General features: G+C 40.9%; 1 protein-coding gene across 2 annotated transcripts in view; it reads right to left on the bottom strand.

Annotated features, from left to right (window-relative positions):
• Nucleotides 1–19,531, bottom strand: part of enah (ENAH actin regulator) — a 116,913-nt gene extending 97,382 nt beyond the window's left edge. The window contains exon 1 of one of the 2 annotated variants that reach the window (XM_075459702.1): nucleotides 19,178–19,531. In XM_075459702.1, the coding sequence (XP_075315817.1) occupies nucleotides 19,178–19,182 (5 nt within the window). In that variant the 5' untranslated portion in view covers nucleotides 19,183–19,531. Of the gene's footprint in view, nucleotides 1–2,236; nucleotides 2,484–19,177 lie in introns of those variants that run through there. The other variant, XM_075459701.1, reaches the window with a different exon arrangement.
• Nucleotides 19,532–23,717: the final 4,186 nt, after the last annotated feature.

Below are 23,717 nucleotides of genomic sequence, written 5' to 3'. Positions count from 1 at the left end.
AGTCACTTCCACTTAATACACTTATACACTTGTTCAGGTCTCTACGGCCCAAGACATTTTACAATGATGAAAGGTGTCTGAGTACTCTGATTATATATGATAATAAAAACTGCTCCGTACGCCTTTTAGAATTGAACATACATACATATCTATATCTGAACTGTATATGTATAAATGCATACACACATACATACAGATTAGTCTGTGTTACTGGGTTTTTTGACCAGTGTAAAAAGGGCTTTAATAACACCAGTTAGTGTGTTTTCAATACATTTTCCCCCCCTGCTAATTACAACAAAGTAGGCTAATCAAGATAAAACAATTATCGTCTTTCATTCAGCTTCGCAATAATTTTGTCTCGTTACAAATCCAGCAAACCCCTGGTGCATTATGGACATTCCTAAAAGCCAAGCGGTCTGTGGCATGTTCAGCTCTGCTCCAACCATGCATCATAACCCTTGTGCGGTCTTAACATTGTGTTTACTCCCTTTGTCCTATCGGTCAAAAATGAGCCGCCCTACCAAAGCCCCAAAATAAAGCAACTTAATTGAATTTTAAATCCAAAATCTATTTTGTATGATGAAACCACCTGTTATTTATCTATTCAACTCAATTCAATACATTTTTTATCATGTATCTTTTGTTACACAATACAAAAAGACAATCACCAGTTTTCAGGATTACACTTTTTTTTTTTTTTTTGTCAGTTGGACCAACAGTTTTCTTGTTTTCCCAGTTTTCTTTTACATAATAAAGGTTTATTATTGCTATTATATAAATGTGAAGTACAGTAATTATATTGAAAGGGAAAAAAACTTAACTTTTTTCTGGTGTTTAAATGTTTTTATATTTTAAGACAATCTTTGTACCCTAGTGGTGTACAGCCCACATGGAAACATAAACAAAAATAATAATTTCTAATGATGGGGTCCCTTTAGGAAAAGTCATAAAATTTCAAGTTGGAAATAGATAGTTGAAGGTATTTTTTCTACAGCTAAACATGGTAGTGGGTCACTTTTGACCCGCAAGACAACAGGAGGGTTAAACAGAAATATGTATTTCTGTAATTATGTAATTATGTAAAGCACTTTGAATTGTTTTGTACATGAAATGTGCTAGACAAATAAATTTGATTTGAAATAAACACAATCAGATTTTGATATGCAATATAGTTTGAAACTTAACATCTATCTTTTAAACTGCAGATTAAACAAGAATTTTAGTCCACAAGCAATTGCATAAGACGGAGGCCTTTATTTTGGAAATGAATTCTAAGCTTCTAAGAGGAAGCAGATTTATATGATACTCATGAAAAACAGAGTTAGTCTGACCAAAAATGCAGTCAACTTAACTTTACATGTAAAGTAAAGAAAATGTGGTCATTTAAAGCTAAACACACAGTGCATTTGTGTTATCATGTTTTGAGGTCAGCTTAATTCACTCGCTTATGACATGAAGAATTTAAAACTAAAAACTTTTATTTTTTAGCTGCAGCTTCACTCACACTGATGTGACAGCACAAATTCAATTGTCAAGCAGTAGGAAAACTCTTATCACAGAAATGAAGCACCCCCCACTACCACTACAAACTGACACTTTAACAAGTCTAAAAGATGGGCATGCCTGCACAGAGATTTTTTATTTATTTATTTTTCTTACACATTTCATGCTGAAAAAGTCTCTTAACATAGATAACAGCACCTCCAGAAGCAGCGAGAGAAAAGTGCCCCATCAGCAGCACAGAAAAGATGGGAGAGCCAAATTCTATCCTGTAATTGAGCTGAAACACAACACCCACCCCCCACCCCCGATTGGCCTCTAAAGAGTTTAACAGCAACTGCAGATCTATAAATATAAAAGGCTTCTCATCTGCGACAGAGTGTTTTAGCCAGGGACTTCAAATAATAAGTGAACAGTTGGACAGAACTAAAGCTAAAAGCTAAATTCCAATTCTCATCCGAGTGCAAATAAGAGGCCACAGAGATGAACAATAGTCCAAGTAGACAACTAGAAAATTGGAGAGGTGTCCAGAAAAATCAGACTATTCCTCAGGCATACTGTATGCCTCCTTCTGTTATCCCAAAGAGACTCTTCTATTTATATAAAGTCTGCTTTAGAGGCGCTTAATATAGGGAAGGGTGGGTAGGAAACTGTGAAATTACAGTGAGTAAGGCCTCTGTCATATAAGAGATACCCGCTCGTAACAAAAACAGAAATTAGAAATGCAGAAACTTACAAGTCACAAGTCATCTTGGCATCGGCAATTGGTGAATTCAGCACTTCCACCTTTCAAAAAAAAAAAAAATCAGTCTCTAAGAGGATTTTTGTTCTAATTCTTCCAGTGTCCTCTTTCTCCACCGGCAGACTGACGCGGCAGCTGCTTGACTGACTGGAGGACTTACTAACTGAAGAAGGGGAATGTGAACTGATATTTAGACAGACAGCAACAGTAGAGAGGCGCCCACTCAACCAGACGGGAAGCCCCCTCACCTATTTCTCACATGCACGCATTCACATGCCCTCACCTCACTGGAGCCAAAGCTAAAAGTGGAGCAGCTGGGTGGGCTCATGTCGACGGCACAATGACTCCACAGTTGGGGGAAGGATATCTTTCTCCACAGATACGGTTGGTATCTAAATATCACCCTGAACACGTCATCAGCCTGATTTGGGTGTTTACTCATTCCTGAAAGGATGCTAAAATCTAATTCCAAAGGAAGAAACATGTCACCCAAAAAATAAGAAAAATCTGACGCAACACCTGTTAGCAGCAATTTGAATTTATTCATTCATTCATTCACTGAATGAATTCATTGGATTATGATTACAATGAATTAAACTCCAATTGGCTTGAATTGGACTATATTATTTAAGTGCCTTGAGATGAAATATATTCTGTATGGATTCTGAGTATATTATGTACATATGTATTTATTCTGTATATATAATAGCACACCTTTTCACTTCTGGTTGGATGCTAAATGCATTTCATTGGCTTGTACCTGTACTTGCTCTTTGACAATAAAGTTGAATCTAATCTAATCTAATGACATTTGTTGTAATTCGGCGCTATATAAATAAAACTGAATTGAATTAAAAGATCAATAAATGTCTTTCGGGAGTGTCGAGTTTTTGACAGCATGCTGGCAATCTCTAATGACGAATGACTTTCAATTTGAACAAAAACTTCAAAGTATTGATACTCTTTCTCAGTAGTCTATGAAAGCCTTCGTTTGCCATCACAGGAGTCGCATAAAGCATAAAAACATCCTTTTGTACTTCAAGTCCATCTATTTCAGACTAACAGAAATGTTGTTTTCTGCTTTCTGCTGCATCAGATCAAAATGATGATAAAAATATATATACTGTGTATATCCATAGAATACCTGTCCAGGGTGTGCCCCGCCTCTAGCCCAATGACAGCTGGGATTTGGCGGGTATAGAAAATGGATGGATTGATCGATATCCATATAAAATATAACATTGTTCTATGATCGTTTTTTTGCTTTTTGATTGTTGCTAACTTGTTGTGCATAGTACTAACGTAATTTTCAGAACCCTCTGAAGAATTACGTGTTTCAGGACAAAAGAATTAAGAAATAGGAGTATGTCTTAATTGCAAAATTCCAACATTTCGATGAAGACTGGACCTGATCTTTACACATCTCGATCAAGAGCCATGTAGTTTTCAGGCATGTGTACACAGCTATTTTCTTGTAAACCTTGACCTCAGGAGAGAGCGCGTGTTTTTCCAATATTGTTCCACCAGAGGAAGGATAGACAGGAGAACATTTCACCATCAACGGCCCCCGTATTTAGAAGCTACAAAATTCCAAGTACGTAAAGGAAAGTTTTTTTTGTGACTGAAAACTTAAATTTGAAATCTATATCATCTCAGCCTATTCTAATATCACTTCCACCTTTTCTCAGAGTCAGTGCAGCCAAAGAAAAGAATTACATCAGCTGTTTTTTTATGGCAAGGGATTAGAGTGAAAATGTTACATAAGTATTTGGTTGACAACATAACAGAGCAGAATCCTCCACATTAGATAACATCACTAAAAACAATCTCTTATATACTTTGTCATAAATCCCAACGAAGGGAATGTCCTAGTCTATCTTCAGCATCTCTACACAAATCTACACTCAAAGTGAATGTTTTCAATAAGCTCTTCACACACACACACACACACATACATTGCACTGGATCACATCATTTCATTATAGTGATTAATACCGACTACTTTGAAAACTATGGGTTTAAAGGTCTTACAGTGTATGTTTTTAAGTCTTTGCAAACAGAGGGAAAGTGGATAGCAGTTAAGAACTGTTGGTCAACTTTTAACTCTATAAATAATTTCATTAAGACAACAAGGACTCAGCCACATCAACATGACTAACAGGAAAGCTCCCCACCTCTTACCTGGATTTCTCTTTGCTCTGCATGTTATTGATGAGTGAAAACATTTTTGGAAGCCAAGCTAGTGGCCTCATGTGTCTTTCCATAAGGTAAAACCTGCCTTTGATTGCTTATCGTCTCCTCCATAGACACTAACACAGGGATTGCCTTGGTATGAAAATAGTGATGCGAAGATGCTGAGGGCTTTAGCAAGGACTGTTTGAGAAGAGGGTTGCATTCAACACTAAACATCTGATAAGTTCTATCAAATAATATTATTGTATATTATAATATAACATGATTGGTCTATCATGGCCTGGGTATTTTAACTCTTCCCTGCTCTGGTGAAAGGAGAAGCTGGAGGTAGAGGTGAACTGGGGGTAGCACCACCAGCCTCTGGCTCTGAGCCAGTCAGGCTCTGCCTCTCATGATTTCATCTAAATGTAATGCCTGAGAAGGCATTCATTTAACCTTAACCGTTACTAACAGCAGGTTTTACAATGAGGCAAATGGTGCTAACATGATAGGCAGTGTTAGTTAGTTAGTTAGTTAGTTACCTGCAGTGTTAGCCGAGGACATGCTAACGTTGCTAACGTTGCTGGGTTCAGATTCACCAACGTTAGTCCAGAGCAGATCAAAAATGCAACATTCATAGTTATTGCATGTTGCTAGTATTTCCTCCCTTTGGTGAAATATTCACTTTGCAAGTTGCCCTGTTGTCGTCTTTTTTAGGGATGTGTAATCAAACTTTCGCGCTTTTGTACCGCTTGGGCGCCATGTTTACTGTTGACTGCTGGCTGCACTGGACTCGCCATGCAACGTTGCGTGGTGACGTCATTCGCGCCCACTGGAATCGATAAGGGAATCGTTTGCAAACGATTCCAAGGAATTGAAACACTGGGAACCGGTTCTCAACAAGAACCGGTTTTCGATTCCCATTCCTATGTGCGTGTCAAAGTGTGTTCTCCATTCTGCAACACTTTTAATTATACAATGCTGTGATGGTGTTGGATTCTTCAGTTGAGATTTGTAATTTGTTGAGAATGGTTGCTTTAAGCCTGGCACAGTGGTAGAGTACTGTTAACGGCAGGACACAGTGTTACATATTTTTCTACAGATTCCCATCTGCAGCAACCCCCTGTACCAGGTTTGATGAATTTCCTGTTCAAGTCTCTGTTAGTAATTTTAATTGATTGGTGATCATCATATTGATATATTTTGACTTGTAAAAATCTAGTGTGAATGAATCAACTCTCTCTGCCTATCTAAACCTCGACATTCCTCAAACCACAAGCAGAGCAGGAGGAGGAGTGGCAGCTACCTTCAAATTAGAGTTACTAATAAGTCCTGGATCCAAGATTAGTTTTGGCCCCCTGAATTTCTGACCTTTTGAATTTGTTTTTCTCACCCAAAGCAGAAATCACAAAGACCTCTTTGGTTTGTTGTTATGTATCGTCCACCTGGCCCTTATTCTGAGTTTCTTCATCTCAGTTGGTGCCGAGTACAGAAAGTAATTGTAGTGGGTGAGTTTAACATTCATATCGATGTTGAAAATGACAGCCTAAATATTAACATTATTTCTCAAAAGTGTACACGCTCTCTGAACCATATCCTTGTTCATGGGCTGACATATGGCACTGAGAGTGAATAATTTACACTATTTTCTCACAATCCTGTCTTATCTGAGCATTTCTTGAAAACTTTTGAGTTTACATTACTTATTATGATTTTCGTCACTGCCATGTGCAAATACAAAAGAGGACAGCTACCTAAACTTTACTCCCACACAACTTGATTGTCTTGTTAACAGCGTTACAGCTTCAATGCGTACAACACTGGACAATGTTGCCCCTCTGAAAAGGAAGGTAATAGGTCAGAAGATGCTGGCTCATTACTGGGAAACAATACTTCGAACCATATCCAAGATAACAAAAACAAATATTCCTCTTGAACCAAGGCTAACTCTATTAGGGGACACGTCGATGCTGCCTGTAAGGGACAACAAAATCAGATTCACAAGGATAGCTTTGACAATAGCCAACAAATGCATAGCTCTTAAATGGAAGAGTGAACAACCACCCCCACCCTCTCTTTGGCTTAGTGAACTGACCTCTTGTATCCCTAACAAGAAAATAATGTACAATCTAAAACAAAGACCAGATACATTTGAGGGAACCCTCCCCGTGAGCTGTCACCTTATCGTGGTGGGGGGGTTTGCGTGCCCCAATGAGTCTGGGAGCTATGTTGTCTGGGGCTCTAAGCCCCTGGTAGGGTCACCCATGGCAAACAGATCCTAGATGAGGGACCAGACAAAGAACAGCTCACAAAACCCCTATGATGAATAAAATAATTGGACACCGTGTTCCTTCGCCCGGACGCGGGTCACCGGGGCCCCCCCCTGGAGCCAGGCCCAAGGGTGGGGCCCGCCAGCGAGCGCCTGGTGGCCGGGTCTGTGCCCGTGGGGCTCGGTCGGGCACAGCCCGAAGAAACGGCACGGGTCCCCCTTCCCACGGGCTCACCACCCGTGGGAGGGGCCATGGGGGTCGGGTGCAGCGTGAGCTGGGCGGCAGCCGAAGGCAGGGACCTTGGCGGTCTGATCCTGGGCTACTGAAGCTGGCTCTTGGGACGTGGAACGTCACCTCTCTGCTGGGAAGGAGCCTGAGCTGGTGCGCGAGGCTGAGCGGTTCCGGCTAGATATAGTTGGACTCACCTCGACACATGGCTTGGGCTCCGGAACCAGCCTCCTCGAGATCCTTCCCCAAGTGGAGGAGTTCAAGTATCTCGGGGTCTTGTTCACGAGTGAGGGGCGAATGGAGCAGGAGATTGACAGGCGGATCGGTGCGGCGTCTGCAGTGATGCGGGCTCTGCACCGGCCCGTCGTGGTGAAGAAGGAGCTGAGCCAGAAGGCGAAGCTCTCGATTTACCGGTCAATCTATGTTCCTACTCTCACCTATGGTCACGAGCTGTGGGTAGTGACTGAAAGAACAAGATCGCGAATACAAGCGGCCGAAATGAGTTTCCTCCGCAGGGTGTCTGGGCTCTCCCTTAGAGATAGGGTGAGAAGCTCGGTCATCCGGGAGAGGCTCGGAGTAGAACCGCTGCTCCTCCGCATCGAGAGGAGTCAGATGAGGTGGCTCGGGCATCTAGTGAGAATGCCTCCTGGACGCCTCCCCGGTGAGGTGTTCCGGGCCCGTCCCACTGGGAGGAGGCCCCGGGGAAGACCCAGGACACGTTGGAGAGACTATGTCTCTCGGCTGGCCTGGGAACGCCTCGGGGTCCCCCCAGAAGAGCTGGAGGAAGTGGCCGGGGGCAGGGACGTCTGGGTCTCTTTGCTCAAGCTGCTGCCCCCGCGACCCGATCCCCGGACCAGCGGAAGATGATGGATGGATGGATGGATGGCATTTGAGGGAATATGGGGTAATCTGATTGAGCATCTGAACACAGCGGACATAGTTGATTGAAGGGCCACACCAAAACCAGATGTAGCTGCTGACGAGAGAAACTATTTATATTTTATTTGGCTTTTCTTTTATATATTTATATATGTATTTTCACTATGTACTTCTCTTCATGTGTTTTATTATATTATTTATTTATTTACTTTTTTTGTTTTGTTTTTGTGTGCCTATTTTATGTTATGTTCCTATTGTTTTATAATTTGTATTTAAGTACATTTCTGTAGACATACATACCAGTAATGGAAAATGGGGGGAGGGAGTGGGAGGGGGGCTCGGGTTGAAAATATGTTCAGAATGAGTTATTCAAATACTTGTCTTGAATACGGAAAAATCCAATAAACAGAATGTTAAAAAAAAAAGAAGATGCTGGCTCCTTGGTATAATTCACAGCTGCATGCTTTAAAGCACACTGCAAGAAAGCTGGAAAGAAAATGGTTACATGCTTACAATGCATCATTGATAGAAGAGAATAAGAACAATCCCAGGTTTCTTTTCAGCGCTGTAGTCAGGCTGACAAAGAGTCCGAGCTCTGTTGAGCCACGCATTCCTTTAACTCTCAGCAGTGATGATTTCATGAGCTTCTTTATCAATAAAATTGAGAGAGAAAATTCACGGAATCCTTCCCACAATTGTCACTGATATATGATCAAACACAGCAGTTTTAGAAGTATCTTTAGAAACCGATTTGTTTTTTGACTGTTTTTGTCATGCCAAGCTCTCTGAGCTAACAACAATAGCTTACCGTCAACATGCATTTCCGACCCAATCCCGACGAGACTGTTCAAGAAGATTCTCCCATTAATCAACACTTCCATATTGGATTTGGTCAATCTATCATTGTTGACAGGCTATGTTCCACAGACTTATAAGGGTGCTGTGAACCTTGTATATAAAAAAAAACTACTTTTAATAAAGTACTGTTTGCTAATTATAGACCATATTATATATCCATCCATCCATTTTCTATACCCGCTTAATCCGGGGGGGCTGGAGCCTATCCCCGCGGCCATTGGGCGAGAGGCAGGGTACACCCTGGACAGGTCGCCAGTCCATCACAAGGCCACACAGACGACAAACAACCACACACATGCTCAAACTCACTCCTAAGGACAATTTAAGAGACACCAATTAACCTAAAATGCATGTTTTTGGACAGTGGGAGGAAGCCGGAGTACCCGGAGAGAACCCCCGCATACACAGGGAGAACATGCAAACTCCACACAGAAAGGCCCCAGCCAGGAGATGAACCTGGAACTCTCTTGTTATGAGGCGATGTTGCTAAGTCCCACACCATCGTGCAGCCCTGGCTTAAGTCATATTTATCTAATATTTTCAAGTTTCTCCACGTAAATTAAGAATCTTCCTCGCACACCAGAGAATGTCATGGAGTTCCTCAGGGTTCTGTGCTTGGACAGATCTGGTGATTTCCTCAGCCCCACTTTCTATGTACGTAAACATGTAGTGTACCGTTGGAAAGCTAAGGTTCTTGAGATTCAAATGATGTATGCCAATCCAGGATACAGTCGTAACTGTGAGCTAGGTAAAACCAGTTGCAAATACAAAAAAATGTCCAACTCACCTATGAAGCCTCACAATATTCTAAGAACAGATACAACTCCAACAAAAAGGGTCCTGTTATGTTGGCAAGGGTCCAGTTAATGTACTCCAGTAAAATACTAAGTCCACAACAAGTCTTGTGCCCACAGACACATAGTTTGCGGTGGCAAACTGTGGAAATTTCCGCCAGATGCATTTATTTTCCACATATTCTTGATAATAACTTGAAATTCTGAAAACAATGCTTGATGGGTGGGTTTTCTTCCATATATAGCGAAAGCAGCACATAAAGATGGTCACATAGAAGTAGTTGAGTAGCTAATTAAGCATATGTGCGTAATTTCAGATTTTACAGTATATTCGTCTTCTTTTTTCTACAACATGGCCAAGTGGATTTCAAAAACAAAATGCAGTATGGAGGAAGCCTTGGAGGTTTGTTTACGATGGGACAGGGATGTTTCTGATGAGTTTTAGTAAGACAGTCATTTTTCTTTGACTCTGGAGAAGAAGCATTGTCTGAAGACGGAAATGTTGCTCTCGACAAGTAAGTATTATTTATATTTTACTTAATATTATCATACTTAAATAGATAGATATTTTTTTGTTTCCAAAGGAAATTGTGGACTCAGAATTATCACTCAGCAGCATCAATAAAGCAAACATTCAAAAAGAGCAAGCGTCCCCTTGATGCTTGACGTAAAGGAGAGCTTTACGTTCTTAAAGCTTCCCTTGGCAAAGCAAATATGTTTGGCATAAACGGTATTCAGATTACAATTCTGCTGCCATAATGCTGGACAGGACAAGGAAAAAAAAAAAAAAAAAAAAAAAAAAGAGCAAAAAGTAGTGTTAATTATTATATCCACAGCTCAGTCTTTCTTGTATTATAAAATACACATCTTTGTTTTACAGAATAGAACATCTGAAGATAATTCAGACAACGACTGAGTCTCACATGCCACTTCCTCTAAAAGACAAACAAAACAAAAGTTTAAAGGAGCCCCATCCCCCCTCTCCTGGAAAAAGTAAATTAAACAAAAGAAAAGCAAGAGGCCGAGGTCGAGGGAGAAGATGGGGGAGGGGGAGAGTCAGGGCCAGCAGTGGTCAAAACGGAATTTCAGGAATGACTGAAGAGTGCTGGAGTGATACTGAAGTTCAAGACATTACGCAACCCATCTTCAAACCCCAACATCCACCTGGACCCCTGCTTATTTCCACATCATCATATACAGCATTGCAGCTTTTATTTTCACAAACTCCAGACAATAATTTGGAACACAAATGAGTTTGGTGCACACATATAAACACCAACTGCCCCATGGACTGAAATTTCCTTTCAGGACATGTTCCGTTTCATGGTTTTGATTATGTATGGGATTTGTAAAATGCTGTTAATTTGGAGATTACTGGAGAAGGGCAAAACTGTACAGCCTTCCATTCCCAAAATCAGTCATATAAAAAGTTCCTCCTAATATGGTAGTCCCTGCACCTTAGCAGTAGGTCAGAGGATGCTGCTAATGATCAGAAGAAGGGAAATGCAGCTGGTCAACACAAACCTACTGGGCACTGGGTATAAACTTTTCGGAGAAAATATTTACACAAGTCCCATGCTTTTCCGTGACCTGCTTTCAGCAAAAGATCTGGGCATGTGGGACCATCTGAACCAACCGGATTAGCTATCCGAAATCAAAAACAAATATCCTGAACTCCAAATCACCACAAGGGAGCATTAGGTGGCTGAGGAATGACTCCATCCCTCCATCCCTCTCCACAAGAGATGTCTTTCTGTGTTCCACTCTGCACACAGCCCACAGAGAGGACACTGTCCAGCGGAGGGTCAAACGTGGAGATGGGCAGTGGACCCTGAAGGACATCCCTGTTCCACCAGCAGTAAAGGAGGACAACTGGTATGAACTATGTACACACGTATTTTCTGCCTTTTGAAATATAATCATTTGTGTGCAGGACATATTTTGATACCATTTTTCTTTTTTGTTTTTCCAACTGTCCTTTTAGGTACATGGGGGGGAGTCGACCAACCTATCAAGTGGTCTGATAAGATACTACAAGGTCTTGCACAAAACACAGAAGTAAACTTTCTTCTACCACTTCATGGACATTGCTATTGTGAATGCATCTTGCACAAAGAACATGGCGGAAGCAGAGGTCAGGTTCCTGTGCACCAGAAGGCATTCAGGGAGACCTTAGCCTTGGAGTTGGCCACCATAGCTGATTTTGGACCATTTCTTGCCAGTCATCACAAATCTGTGCACATATCAGGGCACAGCACAGCTGGACGTTTGAGGTGACCAGACCAAGACTCCTGTAAAGTGTGCCACGTGATGTGCCCTTGTGCTTTGTGCCAGGTCGACACTGTTACAATGATTGTCACGTTGCCAACAACAAATAATGTAAATACCAATTGTAAATAGTATGCAGTGTTGTTTGCTATGTACTTATTTTTTTTTAAATGAAATAATTGGATATTAGACCAAACTATTTGTTAGGACTTTTTTTATTGTATGCACAAAGTTCTGTTTATAGAAACAATGTGTTTGTGCTTCCATTACTCTTAGTCAGTAATACTGACAGTGGATCTGGATGTGGGATAGGACAGTCCAGAGTGTAACCTTTCATTAGAGCCTAAAGGCTGAGTTATACTTCTTTTAACTGCCCTTGCGCTTGCGTCTTGCACTTGTGTTAATGGCTCGAGACGTTTATGCTTCATTTAGCTTTGCCGGTGCTTGCGTGTGCTGCGTGGCAATTCACCGCCAGGAGAGTAGGTGGAGTAGCGGGTTTTTTCAATGACAAGCCTACTATGATGAAAGGAAATTCACCGCCAGGACCTCTTCGGCAAGTCTCTCTTCGAGTGGATTCATCATGGGATTCATGCTTCTTCTTCTTCTTCGCTTTCTACCTTGGCGTTTGAAAACAGCGGTCTTTTATTAGGGGATGAAACAGGAAGATGAACACGCCGCCGGATGTGATGTAGATAGTGGCTTGTGCTCGTGTCCAGAGTGGCTACTCTATAGCTCTGCTCGCGTCTTGCGTCTTGCGTGAAGTTTAGAAAATTGAGGTGACACCCAAGCACGCAAGGGGGGGCTTGCAACCGCGCAAGAGCTTGCGTTGTGTCTTGCGTCTTGCGTTACCGACTATAAACCAGGCTTAAGATCATGACTGTATGTTGAAGCCTTCAAGAACAGCAGCCTTTTTTCCCATGGTTTCCTAGGGTCTTCAAATGACACAGTTTTGGCACAGTTTTGGCACGCCTAGTCCTATCCTTAGAAAAACCTGTACAAAAACCCAGTTCTTGTTGAATTACAGTCAAATTTGAAGTGGCACTAGTTAAGACTTCAGGCTGTAGTCCCATTGTGTTTTGCAGTCAGCAGCTCTATGCTAAAGTCACTTTTAAGGTACATACTTGGGAAGAAAAATTAGGCGGACATAAAAATCTTTTTCAGTGCATTCAAGCTCATATTACTCTGTGACAGTAGCACTTACACAAATTCTGACTGTTGTGGGTGAAAATTCAGAGTGTTCTCTTTCAAAAAAGGTCTCAACTATTACTCTACTCCAAATGGTTCAAGAACAGCTTTCAATTTACTTTGGGTATGCTTTTTTTTAGGCGTTTCCAGCAAGGTTAATAAACTAGATTTGATTGAATTATGATTGCATTACAATGAATTGGATTGTCATTGGCTTCAATTGGACTGTATTTTTGAAGTGCCTTCAGATGACATTTGTTGTAACTTGGTCCTCACACAAGAATTCATAAAACACTCATAACATGCAGCCAAAGTCCATGTTTGCAATGTGAAAAAAATAAATAGTCGAAACCAACCTGTTTGAGTGGGTGAGAGTAGAAAATGGATAAAATTGAGAGGTGGGGGTGTGATCACAGAAAAAAAAACATTAAAAAAAAGGAAATTAATTAAGTGAATGAGAATGAAAAGGGAAGAATTGAGATACAGAACAGCTGATACATTATTATAAAATAAAAACTAAGTGTTGCCAGGTCCACCAATCATCGGTGAGTTTTAACTTTATAAAAATAAATTTGTTTATTTATCTTTTTTGGTTGTTGCCAAAGTCAGGTTGCTTATCTTGGCATGCTTAAAACAAGCCTTTCGCCAGTATCAGGATCTGACAAACTCCATCCATTTGTATGACCTTACAGTTTTGAGTAACAGTTCTGTCGTCCGGTAGCTGGTGTTTGCTCCTACTCGTGTTTCCCTGTGGGCTCCACTCATGCCTGACAGGAGCTTCTACATTGTACACAGATAGGTTATTGGCTGGTAGTTGGATGCAATTACCCCTTTTCTGGAAATCTCTCATCATCAGGACTGTTTGACCTTGGCTTAACCACGAAAGGTGGGTCCCATCCATTAGCAACTGCTTTATTTGTGCTGCTAGGCGTTCATGGAGTGTAGCTATTTTCTTAAGCCAATGGGTGTGTATCATGTCAGAGCCTGGTGCTGTCCAACGTTCCTCGACATCTGCCACAGGTTCCTGTTCCAAGAGATCATTGCGGTCGGCTCTGAGATATTCTAGACGTGGAGCATTCTCACCTACACTGTTCAAGTGGATCCTGGACTTTCTCACCAACAGAACCCAGCAAGTCCGGATTAACAGCAACCTCTCCGATCTCCTCACCACCTCCACCTGCTCGCCACAAGGCTGCGTGCTTTCTCCGCCTGCTCTTAATTCTTTACACTGACGAGTGTACAGAATGAAGGTGGCTTTCTCCAGCAAACTCAGTTGGCCATCCTCGACTGCCAACTTAGGTTCTCCTCCAACACTGAGGGGATCCTGAGGAAGCGCCACCAGAGGATGTACCTACCCAGGAAACTGAACTCCTTTTCTGTCAGTAAGAACATATTGCTGACATTTTATTACACATCCATTGAAAGTGTTTTAGCTTTCTCCTTATGTTGCTGGTATCACTCCATCACCCTACAGGACAGGAACCGCCTGCACAACATCGTGAAGGTGTGTTCTAAGATTATTGGACTTCCTGCTCGCCACCTGAGCACTGTGTACGAGCAGCATGCGAGTGGCCTGGCTCGTCGTATTCTCAGTGACTCAACACATGCTTCCATTCCCAGCATTTGAGCGGCTGCCATCTGGTCGCAGGTTCCGCTGTCCAGCTTGTAGGACCCAGAGAAGGAGAGCAACCTTTGTTCCCAATTCCCTTCTCCTCCTGAACTCAAAGGGGTCACAATCATTTAAGATGTGCAATATCATTATATCATGTGCAATATTACCATACAGCTGCTCATTCTTCTGCAACATATTTGTAATATAGTGCTTGCTTTATTAAATCCATTATCATTTTTTATTGCTGTATCTGCTTTTTACATTTTTATATTTATAATAGTCAGGGCCATAAAACCTTGACTCTGCCTCATTACTAGGGGTGGGACGATATGCTTTGGTCACGATTCTTGATAATTGCAATTCTACAAGTATTGTGATTCGATATAATCAGTAATTGCAATTTCCTTCCTCCTTAAAAAACAAACAAGTTGAATCATATACTTCTAGAATGAATGTTGTTCCCATAAGCAATGCTCATCAGTCTGTGTCAGTCATTCCAGCAGCTGACATTTATTTCAACTGAGACAGAAAGAGGTACTTAAAGGGGAACTCCGGGGCATTTGAAGCGCAATCCCATTGCTAGAGGCTGTGCGGCGATTGCGCTGTTTGCGCAGCCTGTCATGCTAGCCAAATACGTGGTGGCCAAGGGGCAAATAATAAACCTTCCACGTAAAACAACAACTTGCACACTGCAGAAACGTCACACCACTTTATAAACCATCCGACAATAAAGTCACAAGCCTTACCATCAAAACCATATGCATGGTTCTTACATTACTGGCATGGGGACGTTACAAAACAACTTTATAAACAGCATGTCACTTACCAGTTGTTGGTATGCGCGCGCATGTGAAAGCCCAAAAGAGTCAATGGACGATACTCCCATATACAAAGCAATTATCTTCTCTAGAAAAACTGCGTTCAAGTATTTAAAACATTACAACAATATTACTGGGCATGTATTACTGGTGCCCAGTAATATTACTGGTGTACACAGCGCCAGATAAAACTTTGCCACCTCCTTCTGGTTCTATACTTTCACACATGACACAATGAAACAAAGGGGCATCAGTCCCAGACAAACAGCAAAAAAAACGAGTCAATTCTAGTGCTGCTTTAAATCATACAACTTGATCACTTTTCCACATTTAAGGCATTTCACTGTCACTAACATGACATAAGGAGGTAGGCCTAAACAAAGTAGCTGGTTCCTTTGGTGGAGTTCAAGAGTAGGGCTGCATAATATATCAAATTTTAATCACGATAACGATATTGGCTTCCCGCGATCAAATTCGCGTGATCGAGCGATATTTAAAATGCGTCATTCCGCTCCATATTAAAGGTGTTTTCAAAGATCCTCCGCTTTAATCCTCTCTGGTGTTTTTTTTAAATAGTTTCTAGATGTAGACACTAGTTACAGAGGACAAAGTAACGTGGCGAACATACCACAACAGGTAGCAGTCAGTCTTATAAGCTATAAACAATCTTAACAGAGAAGTTGAGAGTTTGGGCATTTTTCAGCTATAAACCTGGCAAAGATGAACAAGGCATCGTTTTCTATAAGCATTGCTTTAGCTCATCGTCGTAGCTCTGCAAGGTAACACCACCAGTCTGTACAACCACCCTAAACATCATCACAAAACTAAACATGAGATAGCAATGAAGGACAAGAAGACCATGTCTAAAAATACTAGTCAGAGGACCCCACAAATATCCATAAATCTGTTGTTGCACTGCCCCTTGCCACACTCTTCAAGTTCCCAGCAGCACATAGGTATAACGAATGCTACTGCTTATCACTCGTCTAAAGACATGGCTTCAATCAACCAGCTGAATGCGAGAGATTTTAGGCAATGATAAAGACTCTAGACATCCGCAACTCTCTGCTCCAAAGTAATCTACTTCAAGGGGTTTATAATAAGAAAAAGAATACTTTGGATACAAGAGACCTTTAAGACCTTTGTGGCTGTAGCTCAGGAGGAAGAGCAGTCGCCGGCCAATCGGAAGGTTGGTTAGTCTCCAGGCTTCTCTGGTCCACATGTCCAAATGTCCTTGGGCAAGACACTGAAACCCACGTTGCCTACCAATGCATCCATCGATGTATGAATGTGTGTGAATGATTACAACAAAAATAGCACTGTGTGTGAGTGTGTGAGTGAATGCGCTTTTAGATTGATTGACTAGATTGACGGATTGACTAGAAAAGTGTGATACTAGTACTTTCCAATTTACCATTTAAGTCCAGCTTTTTATTGTTTCATTGAAAGTGAATACATTATATATGTATATATATGTTTGTTTTCTAAATTGTCTTTTTCCCCATTTGTCTAGGTACCTAACTTTTTGCACTTACTCTAGCACTAGTTATGCTCTTAGCTGTTTGGTTTTGGAAGGAAATGCACTTATGATATCTTGTGACCTGAAGTTCTTTTGCCTACCGATGTGGAACACACTTATTGTAATTCGCTTTGGATAAAAGCGTCTGCAAAATGACCGTAATGTAATGTAATATGCACATACATGTAGTTCTTGGTAACATGTTGAAGAAGTTACGAGCTTGAAACCTTGGTGTGTTAGCTAAAATGTTGTGCATGTTTTCTGATACTGGGTTATTCTATACCGTTTCCATACACCATCTTATAAGCACACCAGAGAGGATGAAGAAGAAGAAGAGCGCTGAACACAAACATACAGCTGCAAGCGTCCTGCATGAATCGGCTTTAGAACAGCAGGGACTGCCATTTGCTGCTCGCACACATGTTGCACAGACACATGCAAGATAAACACAAATAATGCATCTCTTCAGGACACACATCAGAAAAACAGCAGGGGGGAAACAGCAACAACATTATGATTAATATTATTTATTATTTGTTACTGCTGCAATCATTGGTTTGGTTATGTTCAGTTTCACGCCTGCTCCATTCTTGAGGAGAGATGGACACAAAACTAATGAGAGGCTTGCCAAAAACTATGAGGAGCAGAGGGGTGAGAACATAAAAAAAATAGTGGTTTCCATACTGGGAAATGGCTGCAACATGTAGATCTTTGAAATGGCTTCAGCTATTGTTAACCACAGGTTGAGTTTGGCCTATCCAAAGGCTCCCGACAGCTGGATTTAATTAAGAGGTTTCTTAAAGGGAACAGACCTCATCCACGCTGCAGGACTCTTATCAAACATGCATTCCCCATAAGAAACACGAGACAAAGAAAAAACAACAACAGCAAAAACATAGATGAATCAAGATCACATACTGTCACTAAAGGCATTTGAGCTTTGTCAGTGTAATGAGAGCATCCCCTCAGCAACAAACATCAAATATCGGACTAAAACTGCAATGTATAACTGAATCAAGTTTAACCAAGGCTTCGCGGCATATCGTCAACCTCATACAGTCTTCATGACATGAAGGAAGCTTTATACAAACTAACAGAAAATATCTAAAAACAGTCTCTCTGTCAGCCTTCTGCATAACGCTGTGTGAGCAGAGCACAATGTCAGTTCATAACAGCGGCAACATAATTGTGTGGGTGTCAAAGACATTTTAGGAACCTCAAGGCTTGTGTTGCAAAAATACTACAGAAGATAAGAATGATGTACACAAAGTCTAAAATAAATGTATTGTGCACCAGGAGAATTTTATTTTTTTTTTAAAAAAGGAAAGAAAGGGGCAGGGATTAAGCAGCATTTAAAAAGTTTTCATTTCAAGTCCACCCTTTATGGCGTCCTAATGTTGACCCCATAAATGACGGGAGATTGGACCGAAAACAAAGTTTCAGTGCAATCTGTTAGTTTCCTTAGCTAGGAAATTGTTTTTGAATTGGCTCTATATGAACGAATTGGATTATTTCATGAATAATTAAGATTTCAATTAATTGAATTCCAATTGGCTTGAATTGGACTTTATTATCTAAGTGCCTTGAGATGACATTTGTTGTATTTGGCGCTATATAAATATAAAATGAATTGAATTGAATTGAATTATGTTAGAGTAACATTAAACATTAAGTTCTCACAACTAATTTTATGATAAGTGGCTAGGAAACACATTACCTAAACTAAAAGAAATCCTCATAAATATAGAGACAGTTGTGTGGGACGTTTCCCAGGTGACAAAAGTACACAAGCTTGTGTTTGTGTGTGTGTGTGTGTGTGTGTGTGTGTGTGTGTGTGAGAGTGAGAGAGAGAGAGAGCCCGATAGAGAGAGAATGATAAAGTGGCATCAAATAAATGCCACCCCATCACCAGTGCTGAAAGGTAATCCGTCTTTTTTCAGTATGGGAGCAGCAGCAGCAGCAGAGAGCGAGCGCCATTCTAATCCTATGCACGTTCACATATGCTGCAGAAATGGACCGTTATTGTCTTTTAAGGACATTTCGGTGATGTAAAACAAACTGTACTGGTCTACTAATAAGCCTAACACGGCCATGCGTGCAGACAGAGATCCCGTCTGTTCGGTACCAACGGAACCACAGAATCATGTCTCAGCCACAGCTGATGGGAATGACAGAATAGCGCAACGTATTCGGCAAAAAAAAAAAAAAAACAGTATGCCAGTCAGCTCCGAACCATAGCTCCTCTCCTGGCTTTCACATCATGGTTATCGCCCTCTGCTTACTTTCTCCTCTAATATTACGTTCAGACTGACAATGCCGAATAGGTTCTTACCTCATGGTGAAAGTGCTGTCAGGCCAAATGTATCACAAACTCTGTGCGTGTCGAGAACGGGGGCGTTGTTTTGTAGTTTTAGCAAAAGTTCGCTGCCAGGATCGGTTCTAGGAGACCAGATGAATGGTACTCTGAGCATGTGAAAAACGGTTTGTGTTGAGATGAAAAAAAAATAACAGTGGTAGGAAAAAAAAGAGTATATAAGAAAAGAAATAATCCAATCCTACATGTTGTGTACCATCCTAGCAGCACAGAATGCGAAAGGCGCTGGGAAGAAAGTGGACGCGTTCCGTTTCTTTTTCCTTTTTTTCTGTGACGAACTTAACTCGGAGCGATGCGGCGGTGTTGTACCGGATAATGTTCCCGTGCTGGCTGCAACTTGTGCTGCGTTCGAGGACAAGCTAGGAAACTCCTATTTTATTTCCCCAGATACCAAGTAGCCTGTAACTGGAAAGCACTGTAAAAAAAATGTAGTGTCATTAGGGATCTATGTAAAAAGCTGCAACCACACAAACGGAGGATAAGCTGGTTCTATATGGAAGTTTTTCTGTGCCGTCAGAGTTTGAATACGAATTTCTAATATTGAATTTTTAACAGCATCAAAATCAGACTTTGAATTTGAAAAACCAGCAGTGTAAAAAAAAAATTCAACATCTAAAAAAAAAATTCAGTGGAAAAAAATTCAATATCTAAAAATTCAACTTCAAAAAATTCAGTGGAAAAAATTCAGTGGAAAAAATTCAACTTCAAAAAATTCAGTGGAAAAAAAATTCAGCTTCAAAAAATTCAGTGGAAAAAGAACCAGACTCAACATCTGGGCAAACAGGGAGAAGCAATCGATCCCTGTCTCAATTCATCCAACGGCAGCCAATCAAGCTAATATCAGCTCAATAGATATTGAGTAATATCTATTACTCAATTTTACTAACACAAATGGCAAATAAAGTAAACTCACTCACCGAAGCACCATCACCCACGTTGGTGGACATGGCTGATCTGTCCAATGGAGCGTAACTTGATTGGCTGGCGTTGGATGAATTGAGACAGGGATCGATTGCTTCTCCCTGTTTACCCGGATGTTGAGTCTGGTTCTTTTTCCACTGAATTTTTGGAAGTTTAATTTTTTTCCACTGAATTTTCTTAAGTTTAATTTTTTTCCACTGAATTTTTAGATGTTGATTTTTTTTCCACTGAATTTTTTTTTAGATGTTTAATTTTTTTCCACCGATTTTTTTTTTTAGCAATTGATTTTTTTTTTCCACTGTTGGTTTTTCAAATTCAAAGTCTGATTTTGATGCTGTAAAAATTCAATATTAGAAATTTGTATTCAAACTCTGATGGCACAGAAAAACTTCCATAGTTTTATATGCTTCTGAATATGTTGTGAAAATTGCAACACTGGGTTTTGCTAATTTGATGCAAGAAAACAAAAATCCTTCAACTCGTACAAAAAAAAATAAACACAGTGTAGCTTCTTATTTGCAGACTTCAGTAACTCCAATCTGCTTTGTCCTTCAAGAGAATGTTATTTGGTATTGGAGATGACACACTGTGTGTGGATGTCTGATACAATTAAGACCTGGTGTCAGAAAAATTGCAAGTCACTGATGTTTAGTCACAGGTGGCAATTGACACTATTCAGTGTTATATGTGTGTGTTAGTTTGTTTCTCTCTCTGAAAGTTATGTTTCTCCACATGAATGCAAGCATCATGGCAATGTTTATTAAGATAGTGGCATATATCAGCCCTTTCTGGCCTTTCAGGTGAAACTGGAGAAAAAGCCTGCTTCAAACAAGGCCACAGACCCTGTCTGTCTTGTAGATTGTGGAATTGTGATGCATGATAAATTAGATCATTGATAGCTCTATATAAGGAACTGGGCTATCGCCACTTGTTGCCCAATGTCCTAAAAGAAAGAAAGGATCAGAATCAGAAAAGATTTTATTGCCAAGTAATTTTCACAACACAAGGAATTTGGCCTGGTTTGTTTGGTGCAATAAAACAAAACAAATATAGAATAATAATAATAAAATAAAAAAAATATAAAATAATAATGATATATGTACAAAGTATTAGTGAAATGAAGAGCTGAGGGCAGAAGAGTGTGTTAATGTAACGCAGAGTCCGACAGGGAGACAGTAAATGTAAATGTAAATGTAAATGTATTTTATTTATACAGCCCTTTACAGACAATCCTTTCGGTGTACCAAAGTGCTTTACAGCAGGCAATAAATAAAGAGAAGAATAAGTATAAACAAATAAAAACAATAAAAGAACAGAGAAAGCAATAAAATACAACAAAATCAAATAAGATAAAAGTGTCATCATACTCCTGGGTATTAAAAGCAATCCTAAATAAGTAGGTTTTTAGCCTAGATTTGAAGAGGCCCAGGTCAGAAATAAGACGCAGCTGGACGGGGAGCTTATTCCAGAAACTGGGGGCAGCGACGGAAAAGGCTCGGCCACCCCAGGGTTTGTATTCTGACCACTTCCAGCTAAAATTGATTTGTTGACCTCAGAGCTCTACCAGGATTTCGGACTGTTAAAATCTCAGATTAATATGATGGGGCGAGGCCGTTAAGAGCTTTAAAAACAAACATTAAAAGTTTAAAATCAGTTCTATAAAGGACAGGAAGCCAATGGAGGGAGTTAAGAACAGGAGTGATGTGCACACGTCTGTTGGTGTTGGTTAAAAGATACGTTAATATAACGTGTAGTGTCAGTGGGGATAAGGGGTTCATGACGGGAGGGGGGGGGGGTACAGCGGGCCTTGTTGGTGAGGCCATCCGCAGAGGGGAAGAAGCTGTTCTTGTGGCGGGAGGTTTTGGTCCTGATGGACCGCAGCCTCCTGCCAGAGGGGAGTGCTTCGAACAAAACAACGCGCACCAAACGGCCGTGGCTGCCATCCGCGGCGCCATCTTGGAAAGTCTTAAACAAAAGCAATATCTCAGGCTTTTCTTACTTTATATAATGGTGCAACACTGATGAAACTATTTACTTAGTTTAAAGAGTTAACTGATTTGTCCAAAACAATACCGAATTCTCGGCTCCTTGATATAGGGGTGCTGGATTGTTAGGGGTACTTATATGACAAGAAATATGAAAACCCTGTCCGAGGAAATGGCAGTAATAATACCAACGTCATGTGAACGTATTCTTGTTTTGATATAGCATCTTTGGGTTTTTAGATTGGACATGCCAAGACCAATTTTCTTGCAAGTCACATATTTGAGCTGGTTAGCAGCATCGCCTCACAGTAAAAGGCTTCCTGGTTTGAATACTGGCTGGGGCTTTTCTGTGTGGAGTTTGTATGTTCTCTCTGTGTATGCATGGGTCCTTTCCAGGTACTCCAGCTTTCTCCCGCTGTCCAAAAACATGCATGTCAGATTAATTGGTTTCTCAAAATTGACCCTGGGAGTAGGGATGGGAATTGATAAGATTTTTACGTTTCCAATTCCATTTTCGATTCTGCTTTATGATTCGGTTCTTTGTCGGTTCCCTTATCGATTCTCATTTGGAGAAAAAGGACAACAAACTGGTCGATTAGCATCAACTTTGTTTAGTTTAGAAGTTACAGCAGTCATGACCTTACAAACCCTTACAAACATCTATCATGGCCTGGGTAATTTAACTCTTCCCTGTTCTGGTGAAAGGAGAAGCTGGAGGTAGACGTGAACTGGGGGTAGTACCACCAGCCTCTGGCTCTGAGCCAGTCAGGCTCTGTCTCTCATGATTTCATCTAAATGTAATGCCTGAGAAGGCATTCATTTAACCTTAACCGTTACTAACAGCAGGTTTTACAATGAGGCAAATGGTGCTAACATGATAGGCAGTGTTTGTTAGTTAGTTAGTTAGTTAGTTAGTTAGTTACCTGCAGTGTTAGCCGAGGACATGCTAACGTTGCTGCTGGGTTCAGATTCACCAATGTTAGTCCGGAGCAGATCGAAAACGCGACATTCATTCATAGTTATTGCATGTTGGTAGTATTTCCTCCCTTTGGTGAAATATTCACTTTGCAAGTTGCCCTGTTGTCGCCTTTTTTAGGGATGAGTAATCAAACTTTCGAGCGTTTGTACCGCTTGGGCGCCATGTTTACTGTTGACTGCTGGCTGCACTGAACTCGCCACGCAACGTTGCGTGGTGACGTCATTCGCACCCACTGGAATCGATAAGGGAATCGTTTGCAAAATCGCCAAACGATTCCAAGGAATTGAAACACAGGGAACCGGTTCTCAACAAGAACCGGTTTTCGATTCCCATCCCTACCTAGGAGTGAGCGTGGGTGGTTATTTGTCTTGTTTGTCTCTGTGTGGCCCTGTGATGGACTGTCTAAGGTGTACCCAATGACAGCTGGGATAGGCTCCAGCCCTGCCGCCACCCTGAATTTGATTAAGTGGGTATAGAAAATGAATAGATGGATATTTCAGCTTCAACAGACTGAACTAATGATAAATGAGCTGTCAGCACCCACGTCCCATCTCCTTAGTCACTGTAAAATTGATAAACCACAAGGCAAAATCTATCTAAATCTGAAGAAAGA

This window comes from Odontesthes bonariensis, chromosome 24 (assembly GCF_027942865.1).
Source record: "Odontesthes bonariensis isolate fOdoBon6 chromosome 24, fOdoBon6.hap1, whole genome shotgun sequence".
Classification (NCBI taxonomy): domain Eukaryota; kingdom Metazoa; phylum Chordata; class Actinopteri; order Atheriniformes; family Atherinopsidae; genus Odontesthes; species Odontesthes bonariensis.
The sequence above is the reverse complement of the archived record's forward strand: the minus strand, read 5'-3'. Positions and strand labels throughout refer to the sequence as shown.